At 38.3% G+C, this 14,435-nt stretch overlaps 2 protein-coding genes across 5 annotated transcripts in view; one reads left to right on the top strand and one right to left on the bottom strand.

Annotated features, from left to right (window-relative positions):
* The window catches only part of LOC125475004, a 67,872-nt gene extending 62,172 nt beyond the window's left edge, over positions 1-5,700 (bottom strand). The window contains exons 1-6 of one of the 4 annotated variants that reach the window (XR_007256357.1): positions 5,182-5,696; positions 4,896-5,042; positions 4,696-4,793; positions 4,516-4,602; positions 3,536-3,634; positions 3,144-3,444 (exon numbers count right to left, since the gene is read on the bottom strand). Coding sequence is in view for 3 of the 4 variants with exons in the window: in XM_048579317.1 (XP_048435274.1) it covers positions 4,696-4,793; positions 4,896-4,945 (148 nt within the window). In the remaining variant the exon portion in view is untranslated. Of the gene's footprint in view, positions 1-3,143; positions 3,445-3,535; positions 3,635-4,515; positions 4,603-4,695; positions 4,794-4,895; positions 5,043-5,181 lie in introns of those variants that run through there. The other 3 variants (XM_048579317.1, XM_048579320.1, XM_048579321.1) reach the window with 3 other exon arrangements.
* A 2,870-nt stretch (positions 5,701-8,570) lies between these two features.
* Positions 8,571-10,469, top strand: LOC103966491 (7-deoxyloganetin glucosyltransferase-like). The gene is made up of 2 exons (XM_009379656.3): positions 8,571-9,206; positions 9,314-10,469. The coding sequence occupies exons 1-2, from the start codon at positions 8,675-8,677 to the stop codon at positions 10,243-10,245; spliced, it is 1,464 nt and encodes a 487-aa protein (XP_009377931.2). The 5' UTR covers positions 8,571-8,674; the 3' UTR covers positions 10,246-10,469.
* The last annotated feature ends 3,966 nt before the right edge of the window (positions 10,470-14,435 follow it).

Genomic DNA, 14,435 nt, shown 5'->3' with positions numbered 1-14,435 from the left:
ATGGACTTGAATAACCCAAATCAACTAGGAAATAGGCTTAGAAATCAGAAATAGAGAGGGATAATGCTTCCTAGGTGCGGCAGGTATGGGATAAGGTGATAAGGTTTCTAGAATGCCTTGCAAGGCAAGGGAAATCAGATTTCTAGAAGGGTTTGGGCGCCACCTTTGTAGGAGATAAGATAAGGTTCCTAAAATCATGCTTTAAGTGCCAAATTTGTAGGGAAAAAGAGATAAGGGTGCAGCACCTTCTTAGGGATAATGTTTAGGGCTTCTAGAAAGCCTAAAACTAAGGGGAATTGGATAAAACGTGGCAAGGATAGGATAGGGTGTCCTAAATGGATAAGGTGCCCTAAATGGATAAGGACTCCTCATTGTACTTGGAAACTTTGCCTATTAGGATTAGGAAACCTTGTCTTCATCATTCCTTCTTCATCTTGGACTCCTTTTCCTTCTTGGACTTGGAAAACTTCTTTGTTGCTTCTCTTGAAACCATTTGGATTTTGACTTTCCTACTTCAAGTAGGAAACCTTGTTTGAGTAGGAATCTTCATTCTTCTAGGAATCCTAATTCAACTAGGGAACCCATTTCCATTAGGGGCTTTCCTCCTTCAACTAGGAAACCTTGCTCAAGTAGGAAACATCATCTTCAAGTCTTCAATTTCGTCCATCCTCTTGGCTCCAAGCATATGATGTCCATTCCAAGCTCTAATTTGCTCCAAAAGGCTCCAAAATGCATCCTTTTGCATACTTTGCCCTTAAAACCTGAAAATACATAAAACTAGCTTAAAATACTACTTTACTAAGGAAAAACACTTTAAATGCACAAGAACAAGCTAAACTAAGGTGCATAAATATGCTCCTATCATGGCACTTAAGTAGTTCTGCCCTTAGAGACTTTTGCCATAAAGCTGTTAGTTTTCTCACGTGTTCCATGCAATTGATGGCAACTTTTTTTTTTTTTGTATCAGGCGGCTCGAGTGTTCAAGGTGGCCTTCTATGAACCCTTTAAGCCTTGGGCTCTTAGGTCTTTCCAAGCCTAGGCCATTGGCCTAAATGCGCCCAACGTTAATGCAATAATTATATCAGACCATTCGACGGTGTGTTCCAAAAGAGGAGCTGGAAAATGTTTTTAAGTTTGCCCATCAATATGCATGTGGAGTACACTTTGGGCCAAAGTGTCACATCCCGGCCCGGGCGGGACCAATTCCCAAGCCAGCTCCACCAGCGTAGCACGATATTGTCCGCTTTGGGCTTACCATTCCCTCACGGCTTTGTTTTTGGGAACTCACGTGCAACTTCCCAGTGGGTCACCCATAATAGGATTGCTCTAGCCCCCTTCTCGCTTAACTTTGGAGTTCATACGGAACTCGAAGCTAGTGAGCTCCTAAAAGGCCTTGTGCTAGGTAGGGATGGGAATATACATATAATGATCACTCCCTTGGGCAATACGGGATGTCACAATCCACCCCCCTTAGGGGCCCGACGTCCTCATAGGCACACCACGGCCAGGGTTAAGCTCTGATACCAAATGTCACATCCCCGCCCAGAAGGGACCACTTCTCGAGCCCGCCCCACCACCGTAGCACGATATTGTCCGCTTTGGGCCCCGACCATGCCCTCACGGTTTTGCTTTTGGGAACTCACACGAGAACTTCCAAATGGGTCACCCATTCTGGGAATGCTCTCGCGCACTACTCGCTTAACTTCGGAGTTCTCATGGAACCCGAAGCCAATGAGCTCCCAAAAGGCCTAGTACTAGGTAGGGATGAGAATATACATATAAGGATCACTCCCCTGGGCGATGTGGGATGTCACACGAAGAGGACAAGAACTAAGATTTTGCAAATTGGGTTGTTTTGGTCTTCACTTTTCAAGTTTGTGATTCCTGTCCACGAGTGTGCGTCTAAGCAGAATAAGATGTCGAAATAAAGTATTCTGGTTGTTGAATTATTTGATGTTTGGGGCAGTGATTGTCCCATAAGAACCAATACATTCTTGTGGCTGTGGAATACATTTCTAAGTGAGTCGAGGCAATTACAACACCTATAGCAAGGGTTAGTGGTCTTGAATTTCCTCCAAGGTATGATTTTTTTGTGTTTTCCAAGTGCTATAATCAACGGTGAATGTAAGCATTTCTTAAATAAGCCTTTTGCTGCACTCCTTGCAAAACATGGGATCACCCATTGTGTAGCCACTGCATATCATCCTTAGACATCTAGGCAGGTTGAAGACTCCAACAGAGAGATAAGGCGGATCCTAGAGAAAACAATCAACACCACTTGCAAGGATTGGAATCTAAAATTAAAAGATGCTCTCTAGGCATACAGAACAACGTATAAAACTCTGATTGGGATGTCTCCCTTTCAGCTCATATATGGGTAAACATGATCTACCTACGGAGCTAGAGCATAAGGCGTATTGGGCTATCAAATAGCTAAATTTTGCCTATGATTCTGTTGGTGATAGGTGTAAATTGCAACTCAACAAGTTAGACAAAATTCATAATGAAGAATATAAAAGTGCAAATATCTACAAGGAGAAAACTAAGGGGTTTCATGACAATCAAATTTAGAAAAGAGTTTCAACCAAGTTAAAAAAATGTTATTGTTTAATTCAAGGTTGAAGTTGTTTCCAGAGAAGTTGAAGTCCGACAGGAACGGCCAACACTAGGTTACTAAGGTTTATCCTTATAGGGTTGTTGACATTATTAATGAGTAAAGTGGTACCACATTCAAGGTGAATGATCACAAGTTGAAACCATATTTGGAGTCACCCTACGTACGATGTCACACACAAGTCAATGATTCTGAAGAAACAAGCGAGTTGACCATTAGACTTCTAGTTATAGAAATTAACTAAAGCTTTATTGGGAGGTAGCCGAATTTTCTAACACTAATGAAAAAAAATCTTGTTTGCAATAAAATTCTTGTTTGCCTAAGTCTATTTTTAATTCAAAAAAGCATTTGTTTTGTTGGATAAAAGTCCTATCTTTTCAAATCAAATTTTTTGCTTGGAGAAACTTCTATTGTGAAAAACTGAGTTGATAAAAACAGGTTATTGATTGAAAAACTTTGGGCTTTTGTAGGTTGCAATCAGGACATACAAGGCGGCCCTATTTCATCTAAGACATGCAAGGCAAATAAATAAAAACTGGATCCTGCATCCAGCAGCAATTCATTCATTCACATCAACCACAGCAGTTCTAAGACTATCATATTGCAGATAATTTAAGTAGTTCAATGCTATCGAGTTTCCCATAGAGGACAGTCGAAGTAGACACTTATGGGGTTCCTAGCCTATCATTGAATTGCTAAGTCTCTAAATCATTCCTACTCTTGTTTATCTAGCAGTTAACTCTTATGCACGTTTCTAAGCACAGTCACAGCAAGCAGTAGTTATAAAATGAGTTTTCAGAAGGCATACCAAGGCAATTCCAATGAAGCTTCTGCATTTGGATATCCAGAAACAACAAATTACAATCAAATAGAGAAGGAAAGTTAGGAAATAATTGTGAGTGATTAAAACAAAAGGCTCACTTAGCAGCTGAATGGTGTTTAGAATTGCAGGGTCCGGAAAGAAATTCGTAGTGAGCTTGACTTCATTAGACATGGCAGTATATGCTCTCTCTTCAAATCCTAAAGCATGAGAACAAAACCAAAAACGTTTAGTGAATTTTTCAAAAGATTCAAAACAGAACGAATATACAATGCTTCCAATCACTTTCTTCCTCAAAGTGATTGTAACAAAACACAATGCTGGATTAAAGAATTACCCGAATTTTGGTAGTCAAATAAGATGATATAAATTTAGATTGAGAGCAAACTCATATTTCGTTTTCTTTGTTTACACTTATCATGCATTTATGAATATGTCACCATTTTCACACAAAAATAGATATGTACGTCCATAGATAGAAAGTGACCTCAACATCATCTACTACAGAAACCTTCCCACCTACATGCGCCTTACAACTTTACTTCCTCAAGTAAAATGGCTTGGCCCAAGATCATTAAAGCGTGCAGCATTTTCAGATATATTTGCTACCTACACTTAGAAGTTTGAACTCTAGAGCAAAATTCTTATTGGTGAGGAACCCTAGAGGCTAAATAAAATCGGCCCTGGGGTGACGACTACATTAGGTGATGTTGCAACAAATTATTTACACCTAAACTGTGAGTTAAACTAGTAAACAAGGCAGTGATAGCACCTTATCTGGCGCAGATCAAGACTCAAGAATAGGTTCTTGTCCGATTTCAAAGTTATATGTTCACAGAACAATATCCATCTTCAATCCCATGTTTGACTTTGAACATGCAAAATGACAAAAGCGATTCAGCTGGTCCAGCCATAACCAAACTTGTACATCGATATTCAGCTGAATATAAGTTTTCATTACCAGTAGCCACATGATCTCATATGAACAGTCAAATAAACAAGCACACGCATACTTGAAATATAACGATAACAAATGTAACAAAAGCAAACAGAGAAATGTGAACGAGAACAGTAAGGATACCTCAGTCATCTGCTTCTGCCCGCATAACACAGCAGCTGTGGAGTGTGGAGAGAGGATTATAAATTTGCTTGGCTCTAGAAAAGCAGCCTGAAAATGTATAACCACAGAAAGCATTAATTCTGTACTTCAGAAGCGGAACCACTTTGAATGAAACTTAGAGCGGATGGGGTGAAGGTCTACCTGCACATATAACCACTTTGTCCCGTCCAACCGCCATGGGGTTGTGATAATACCAGCACAATCTCAACACCTGAAGATTCCCGGTCCTTAAATCTATCCTGTAAGACATTACAGGAACACGAAGGCGAAGTAATCAAAGTCATAAATTGAATTGGGGAAATGAAACAAAATAAACGAACAGAAATTCGTGGTTTATATACCTGATACGCCAGTTGAGATCATCTGGAAAACTGGAAGGACCATCTGACATGGAGAACCTTGTTGAGTTCCGTTCGACGTGATACTCTCACCAATAATACAATCAGAATCTCACTCGACGGGTTTGGTAGCAATATCTGGAGTACATTCTGAAAATAATGATATAATCAGAGCCTGACTTCAACTACTCAATTGAAATTCACAATGTAACAGTTTAGTTGAAAAGTTTCCCAATTTCCTTTAAGAAAATAAAAGATTAAAAAACCAAGAATTTCAGAAATTACCCACCTTGTCGCTTACGTCACTGTCCAACCGTGTTGTAATCGGGTTTTAAGTTTTAACTCAAGGAAAAGAGGGATGAAATTGAGTCAGAAAATTTCCCGATTCTACATTTTCTTGGACCGGAAACAAAATTAAAACTATAAGAAGCAGTAATAATCGAATCCGAACCTCAAATTCAACACTTTCTTGTAATTCAAAAAATTAAAAAGTGGGCAAATTGAATAAAATAAAACAAAAAGAACCTGCTTCAGAGGTCGAAGAGGGCTTGGAGTCATGATTTGGAACGAAGTTTTTGCAGTTTTGGGGAACATTTCCACCTCTTGATCTGAATTACCACTCGCTCGACGATTTAACAAGAAATTAAATCAAAAACAAGAAATAATTGGGGAGAGAGGACACTCAGGAGAGTACCTTCCATGGAATCGAATCACAGCAAGAATGCGAGTTCTAGAGAGAGAGGGTTGTGAATTTTAGACGAAGATCTCAGAGAGTTAGAGAGAGAGAAAGGGACCGTTTGTTTATAGGATCGGAGGGATTTGTGAGGGTAGTGTTTTGATTGCATCGAAGTTTGAATTGAGTGAATCTGAGCCGTCGGTTTAAATGTAAGGTAGCTCTTTCGTACTAACGGCTATAAAAGAATTTCTCGGTGGACCGCGGCCCAATGGACCCAGTCGGCGAGAAGGGAAAACAACGCCTAGTTTCACGTCATCCGTTTAATAGGATGCAATCTTCACGTTTTTTTTAAGAAAAGCTAATGAAAAGAGCTTAAAAACTTTGAATTTTAATGATAAGGACAAAATAAAGAGTAAAGTAAATAGTATCATGATTGACTTTTTGGTGTAAAAATGTGATTTTTCGTTAAAGTGAACATCACTGTAGGTTTTTCGTTAAAACTCCATTTTTTTTAGCAGTAGAACTAATTGCAAAGGCTACTATATGACATGATTATTAATAATTAAATTATTACTTAAGTATTGATTAACATGTTTCTTTTCTAATTGTGACACATTATAATATTCATAAATTTAGTCTAAAAAATTAATTTACGTAGTATTACTAAATTGTCTATGCACTTTGAAGTGTGGTTCTAATTTCCAATAAGGCGATAAAACATTCTAATTTTCACACATTAGTATCCTCAAATACAAAATGTAAGCTCTACCCATGCTACATAAACGATTAACAAAAGCCTATGAAATTATACACATTAGTAGTTTGAATGGTTGATATTTTTAACATTTATTCCGTTAATATATAAAGATTGAAAGACAATATCCCTTTATAGAAATTATTTCTAGAACTCCAGAATAATGTTAACAACCTTCTCACTTACTTTCTTATTCAACAGTTTCACTTCCACATACTACTAGCACGCAAGCTATTTTAATTATATTAACATTTTTGGGAATATTTTACCCTCCAAATAAGGACAAAGAAATAGTAATATGCATGTTTTAATAACATATTTATTAATTATCGTTTCCAATTAGTGACTAATCTATACTACATATTAATGAAACTCTTTTTGTCAATCAAAAGAAGGTAAAAAGACATTTTTATCTTCTATTACAACAAAAAAGCTAAGGACAGGTTCGTAATTTTAACAAAACAAATTTTATTATTTTTTGGTTAAACCTCACCTACACCCACAGGTGATTTTATCATTTCTAATTTTTTTTTTTTTAACTTCTCTCTCCACTCTCACGTTCTCTCTCACTCTCTTCATCTCTTCTTCAATTTTAAAAATAAAAGTAAAAAGTTTCACACACACACTTCGTGTGCAGGTATATACTAGTATAAATTAAATTTAGGGAACTTTAACGAAAAGCTTTTGATATTGTTATTTTAAAGAAAAATCACATTTTTACACTAAAAGTCAATCCTGGTACTATTCACTTTACCCTTTATTTTGTCCTTATGGTTAAAACTCAAAGTTTTCAAGCCATTTTCATTAATTTTTCTTTAAATTTATGGGTAGGAATAGAAGATGTAGAATGATGTGTTTAGGGTAGGGATGGATGTAGGGGAAGGCAAGGAGTGTTTTTGGGCAGAAAATATGAAGAATGGTGAAGTATGGCTGTGTTAGAGAGAGGGAATGAATTTCTGGCGTGAATGAATGTGTATGAGAGGTGGTGCTCTGATCTAGGGGTTAATATGAGTATATATAGGCACTTAGAACCCTAGGGAAATCAGATATGGACTTGAAATAATTAATGGGAGAGCATGGGAGTGCATGTGGCTGATTTGTGGTGCAATGATGAAAGGCAAAGTGCATGTGGCTGATTTGTGGTGCAATGATTAATCAGTGGTGCAATGATGAAAAGGCAAAGTGCATGTGGCTGATTTGTGGTGCAATGATGAAAGGATGGAAGTGCATGTGGCTGCAATGGATTAAAGGATAGGAGTGCATGTGGCTGCAATGGATTAAAGGATGGGAGTGCATGTGGCTGAAATGTAGCCTTCTAGAAATCAGGTTTTTAGGCCCCCTTGCAACTCCCTAACTGAATTCAAGCCTTTCAAATTCGTCCATCCTCATGCCACCATGCTTGCACTATCCAATCTTGGCCCAAAAATGCTCTAGAATGCTCCAAATTGCTTCTTTTTGCATACTTTGACACTAAAACCTGAAATTGCACGAAAATAACTTTAAACACTATAATTAACATAGTTTAGCTAATTAAATGCAAGAAAACAAGCTAACTAAGTCGTATAAATATGCTCCTATCAATGTGCAAATGGCTTGCATGTTCTTAACATGAAACCAGCTATTATAAACTACATATTAATGAAACTTTCTTTATCAACAAAGACATTTCGTCTTTTATCACAACAATAAAGTTAAGAAGAATAACATAATTTCATAAAACTAAAAAATTTGTTGTTTTTGTTTAAACCTCACATAGAGGTGATTTTATCATCTCTAATTTACAAAATAAAAAAAATAAAAAAATAAATCTCTCTCCCTCTCTCCCCGGTTCTCTCTCACTCTCTTCCTCTTTCCTTCAATTAAAAAAACAAAATAAAACAAACAAACAAACACATGTGGGCATATACTAGTTATAGTACATAAAAATTTGGTGAGAGAGTTGACAAAGTGGACCTACTTATTACTTGAATAACATGGTAAAGAAATCGTAGTCCAGTAATTGGGAAAATGTCCTTTGTATTAAGAAAATTGTTGTGGTTGGCATGGTTGATATTCAACTTAAATTTAATTATTTTAACTCAAAAATAATTTTTGAGTCTCAACCTTAAAATTTTTGTTTAGTTGAATTATTTTTTTAAGATTATAATTCTGAACGAAAATATATTTAACTCATTTAGTCAAAGATGACTTAACATATTTGACAAAACTCCGTTGACGCCACCCATTATTTATTTCCATACCCTTGGCTCTTTCTACAACTCTGTCAGAAGGCGGCCGGACTTGCACAACAATGTTGTTAGACATATAAACTTGTGCTACTTCAGTGTGAGTTAAAACCACACAATCTAAGAAATGAGTTCCAATATTGTAGTCTGTAATAAGCCTCATGCTGTATGCATTCCCCTTCCATTACAAAGCCATATAAAGGCTATGCTCAAGTTAGCAAAGCTCCTACACTACAGAGGTTTTCATGTAACTTTTGTCAATACGGAGTTCAACCACAGGCGCTTTCTTAAATCTTTAGGACCAAATTCTGTTGATGACTTCCCCGATTTTCGGTTTCAAACAATTCCAGATGGCCTTCCAGATTCAGAGGCTGATGCAACAACCCAAAACATCCCTTCGCTATGTGATTCCATGAGAAAAAATTTCTTGGCTCCATTTCGTAACCTCCTCTTGAAACTCAATGAAGCGGCGAGTTCCAACAACAGTGTTGGTCCTCCAGTGACTTCCATTGTTTCAGATGGTTTCATGCCTTTTGCCATCACAGCTGCTGAGGAACTTGGACTCCCTATCGCAGTGTTCTTCACTTCGGCTGCGGTCGGATTCATGGGCTGTAAGCAATACCCTACTTTGGTGGAAAAAGGACTTGCACCACTCAAAGGTCAGATATATAAATGCTAATGAAGCAACTGTTTGATTTTATGGTGAACTGGTTGTTCCTAAACAAATAATGAAATTTCGTAGACTTATTTAAGTGTTGCGTTGCAGATGAGAGTTATTTCACAAATGGTTTTCTGGATAAGGTCATAGATTGGATTCCAGGAGTAAAAGCTATACGTTTAAGGGATCTTCCGGCTTCCTTTCAAACTACTAATCCCAATGACATCAAGTTTAACTTCACCTTGGAAGCAGCTGTTGGAGTTCATAAAGCTTCAGCAGTTGTTGTTCATACTTTTGATGCGTTGGAGCCAGATGTTTTGGATGCTTTGTCATCTATGCTTCCACATGTTTACGCTGTTGGCCCTCTCCAGTTGCTTCTCAATCAGATACCAGAAGACCCTTTGGAGCCTATGGGTTATAGTCTGCGGAAAGAAGAAACAGAGTGCCTCGAATGGTTAAACGCCAAGGCGCCAAACTCTGTTGTTTATGTGAATTTTGGCAGTTTAGCGGTTGTCACGGCACAACATCTTATTGAGTTTGGTTGGGGACTTGCAAATAGCAAGCTTCCATTCTTTTGGGTAATAAGACCTGATTTGGTAGCTGGTGAATCGGCGATTTTTCCACACGAGTTTGTGGCTGAAACTATGGAAAGAGGTCTAATAACAAGTTGGTGCCCACAGGAGCAAGTCCTTAACCATCCATCAGTTGGAGGGTTTTTAACACACAGTGGGTGGAATTCAACCATTGAGAGTCTGTCTGCTGGAGTGCCTATGCTCTGTTGTCCCTTATTCGGCGAACAACGAACAAATTGTTTCTATACTTGTAGTGAATGGGGCATTGGCATGGAGATCAGTAAGGATGCCAAGAGAGACGATGTCGAGAAGATTGTCAAAGAGATGCTTGTGGGAGAGAAGGGTAAGAAAATGAAAAACAAGGCCATGGAGTTGAAGAAACTAGCAGAAAAGGCAACTGATCCACATGGCTCTTCATGGACCAACTTAGACAATTTAGTGAATCAAGTGCTATTAAGGAAAGGCTAGGTGTTGTCCCTGGCAACCTTTATTGGGCTTAACTTTGTTGTTATCGATGTTATTGTTGGTCTTAATTAACTTACAAAAATGTAGTGCTTAGAGGCTATTGTGTGTTGTCTAAAACAAACTATTCCTATAGGTAATACCACCTGTTAGATTGACTTCTTTTAGAGTGTATATGAAGTTACTGACCTGCGGTGGTTTTTATGGGATTTATGTTTAATTTATTATTGCCCACAACTATATTTTGGTTCATTCTTTATCTTTTTTGACAGAGTTGGTATAGTCTTTTCACCTCTTTTTAGTTGAGAGCTTCGTTAATAGGTGGAAGCCGGACTGTTCCAAACAATCCAAATGAATTGTTCCACTAATGAAAATACATAAACCCGGACCGGCTCGGGCTCATTACAGAAAAACAAGTCGAGTCCTAATCCACCAAAAATGAACCTGGCTCAACTTGCACCTTGTCACCCCCCCCCCCCTAATCCCAACATATGTCCAAGATCAACACATGATGTCACCAAGTATCCATATATCTAACATACCCCACCTCCGGGATATGTGTAAAGCACAGCTAACAATCCAAATTGCGTAGTAATTTTCGTATACTTTATGGCTGAATCTAACCTCCTCGTTAGACTGCCTACGTACCCTAAACAGGGATCAAGCCATTCGTAGTTTGTTCTTCACTATACTCGAACAATCATCACATAATTCACTATGTCTCAACATAAAACAACACTACAGGCATGTAACATCACTAGGAACATTCAACAAAGCGCAACATAATCTTTAGCCACATTGGTCAACGAGTCTAATCATAATCATAACAACTATATCCAACAGCATTCAATAATCACACCAAACAATAACATGTACAAAACATTGAAATGCGGGGCTAGAGCAACACAGTTCGGCCGAAGTCTACGTCTCTAAAGAATGGGATTAAAACCAAGGAACCAACAACTCAAATGATGCGATTTTGGTCCACTCAACGAAACCAAGAAACCAAAAGGGATTCTGGACCACTCAACAGAATCCAAACCAGGATACGATTTCGAACCACTCAGCGGAATCCAACTAAAATATGTCACCTACTGAAATGTCCCTAGTACCATTAATCCTCATCACCCCTGGTATGCGTATGGCGCCCCATCGCAGATTTACAAAGAAGAACCGTAAGCATAATCTCATCGTACATGCAGTGATCATCCATCGCGGATATAACAAGCATGACCACCCCTGAATACGTATGGTCCCTTATCGCGGATATACCAAGCAGAACCACATCCTAACTCTAGGTAGTAATCACTCATCACGGATATACCAAGCATGATCACTCCTAGAATACATATGGTCCCCGATCGCGGATAAACCAAGCACAACCATAAGCATAGTCTAATAACGTAGGCAATGATCACCCATCGCGAATATACCAAGTATGATCACCCTTATCAGTCCCCCATAGAGGATATACCAAGCACGATTGTATCATATAGCTCTAGGTAATGATCACCTATCGCAGATATACCAAGTATGATCACTCCTAGGATGTGGTCCCCCATCGTGGATATACTAAGCATAATCACCCCTGAAATACGTATGGTCCCCCTTGACGAATATACCAAGCAGGATGACATTCCAACTCTAGGTAGTGATCACCCATCGCGAATATACCAAGCATGATCACTCCTAGAATGCATCTGGTCCCTCATCGCGGATAAGCAAAACAGAACCATAGGCATAGTCTAATAACGTAGGTAGTGATCACCCATCGCGGATATACCGAGGATGATCACCCCTAACAATCCCCCTATCATGGATATACCAAGCATAACTGTCTAAGCATCACTGCTACCTGGTATAATCAGTTCAACACACAATCTACCCTTACCTCAATCCCTCTGATTTCCAAAGTAGGCACATGCACTATCAACTTCTCATGACCACTAACTATCTTGTCATACAAGCATAAAAGTTCTACATAAGACTTCTAATACGATTCTAGGTTCACATCATCATAAAAATAATCATACACATCATTCATATTATCAAGAATTTAAATATACAAATGCATGTCACAATAAGGCATTCCAATCACGTAAACCGAGGTAAGCATTAACTGGAATAGCTTACTAACCAAGATTGGTCTGCTAGGCTCTATTAGGTTTCTAGTCATACTAAACTCATCATTTACAAACGATTCGGAACATTTTATCCGAAAGTCAACCCTCGGTCGACATTGTCACTCGTAGGATCAACAATCCTACCTAACTCAGTTTGAAAGATCCGCCCACGAATCTCCAATCCACAACTTCCCAATAGTTTCATTAAGCATCTAGAACAAAATCCTAAAGTTTTGGAACGATTCAACGGTCAGATCTCCGTCAATCGATAAAATTACGTGGCGGCCGACATTTAATTTTACAAACTTAGGAAACCAATCTGGAAAGATCCATACATCAAATTCCTGATCCGTCAGCTCCTAATATCCTCAAATATTATGTACTATTACGTATTTATATTTAGTGCTGATCTAACGGTCAGATCGTTAATTCATATAATGTCCAAGTGGTGATCTCTATCAAAACTATAATCATACGATGAGATTTCATCAATCAAACATCACATATGGAATCAGGGTATCCAAATTAGTCTAGGAAGGGCAGGTGGGGTCTCGGCCCACACACCGCCGCACATGGCAATCGGCCGCCCCGTTTTGCCGGAAAATTTAACTATTTCCGAAAATTTCCAAATTTTATAGGCATGTAGATCTCAGTGAGAGGAGAAATTTTCATACCTGGGTCGAAATCCAATTCGGTTAGGAAACACCTGAAATTGCCCATGAACCGCCGGAACCCTAGAATTGGGTGTGCTTCAATTCGACCTCCATACTCGCTCGGACACCTCCACCATTGCTTGGGCTTAGTTTCTAAGGTTGAGGGGAGCCTATTGGTTGTGGTGCTCGGTCTGGTCGTGCGGGTCAAGGGGAACCCGGTTTTCCCCCTCACTTTCTCCTTCCCTCCTTTCCTTCCTTTCCCTTGTCTCTCATTCATCCATATCTCCCTCTTCTCTCCTAATCGGTTCATCCTTTTTTCTCTAATTGGGCAGCCAATGCCCTCCTCCCTCACTCTCCCACACCTCTCCTTTTTTTCCCCTCTTCTTCACTGCCATTAGGCAGCTTCTTTTTCTTTTCTTTTTTTTTCTTTTTTTTTTCTTCCCAGCCACTCATTGGCTTCCCTGCATTGAGTTTGATTGGTCAGCCCTCCCATAAGGTGGGAATTCACTACAAAAACATGAATCTGAATGCCCCGTAACTTTTCCATTATAATCTGGATTCAAAATCGGCTTTCACTTTTGCGCTCGTGGTTTCGAAATCTATTCGAAAACACTAATTGTGACCTCGAAAGGTCAACAAATTTTTAAGATTAATTACAAAAATTCAAACCCGATAACTATTCGATTTAATTCTCAAAATTTACGGAATTAAAATTAACTAATAAAGATAACGTAAACGTAAATTACAAATTTAAATTACGAGATACATAACGGATAGTGAAATTCCAGAGACGGGATTTCACACACCCACTTCTACTTGCAAGTGGTTTGTAGCTCAGTTAGTTAAGAGCATCTGTCCTTGCACCTGAGATTCTGGATTCGAATTTCCCTTCCCTGTAGTTTAATGTACATTATCCTATCATTTGTCAGAAAAAAAAATGAGAAAAAATGATAATGGTAAATAACAGTTAATTTGATAGTTAGATCGTATGTAGAGACGAGTAATGATATAACAATATTTTACAATAAGGGGTGAGAGAAATAAATTGATATCGAACTCAACATTCACAATATTTGAAACTAAAACCTTTTACTTATAAATGAATAAAAATAACATTATACTGTAATACAAAGTGCTATATGCATGCATTGTTTTCAGTACATCCTTCTATCGAAGCCAAATTGACTAAGCTGAAAACTACTGCTCATTTTATATCTAAAAACACAACTGTATGCAATCAAACATGATTAATCAAATCTCTAGCGCGAAGGAACATATTAGGCAATCATATATAATGGAAGAAAAAAAATTGGCAAAATACACATGTCGAATACACTAATTAATACAATGCTTAATGTGCCAAGGAAATGAAGCAAAAAGTGTGAAGGAAACAATTGCAAGGGCTCACATTTGGTCTGAT

Source organism: the organism of the source record quoted next, unplaced genomic scaffold (genome assembly GCF_019419815.1).
Source record: "Pyrus x bretschneideri cultivar Hongxiangsu unplaced genomic scaffold, Pyrus_bretschneideri_v1 Contig13, whole genome shotgun sequence".
In the NCBI taxonomy this organism is placed as follows: domain Eukaryota; kingdom Viridiplantae; phylum Streptophyta; class Magnoliopsida; order Rosales; family Rosaceae; genus Pyrus; species Pyrus x bretschneideri.
Note: the sequence above shows the minus strand (reverse complement) of the source record. Positions and strands in the feature narration are given on the sequence as shown.

Bases quoted from the DNA above. Each gene is read 5' to 3' on its own strand.
- LOC103966491 (XM_009379656.3), top strand. From the start codon at position 8,675: ATGAGTTCCAATATTGTAGTCTGTAATAAGCCTCATGCTGTATGCATT. The intron at 9,207-9,313 runs GTCAGATATATA...GTTGCGTTGCAG, and splicing joins AGGACTTGCACCACTCAAAG to ATGAGAGTTATTTCACAAAT.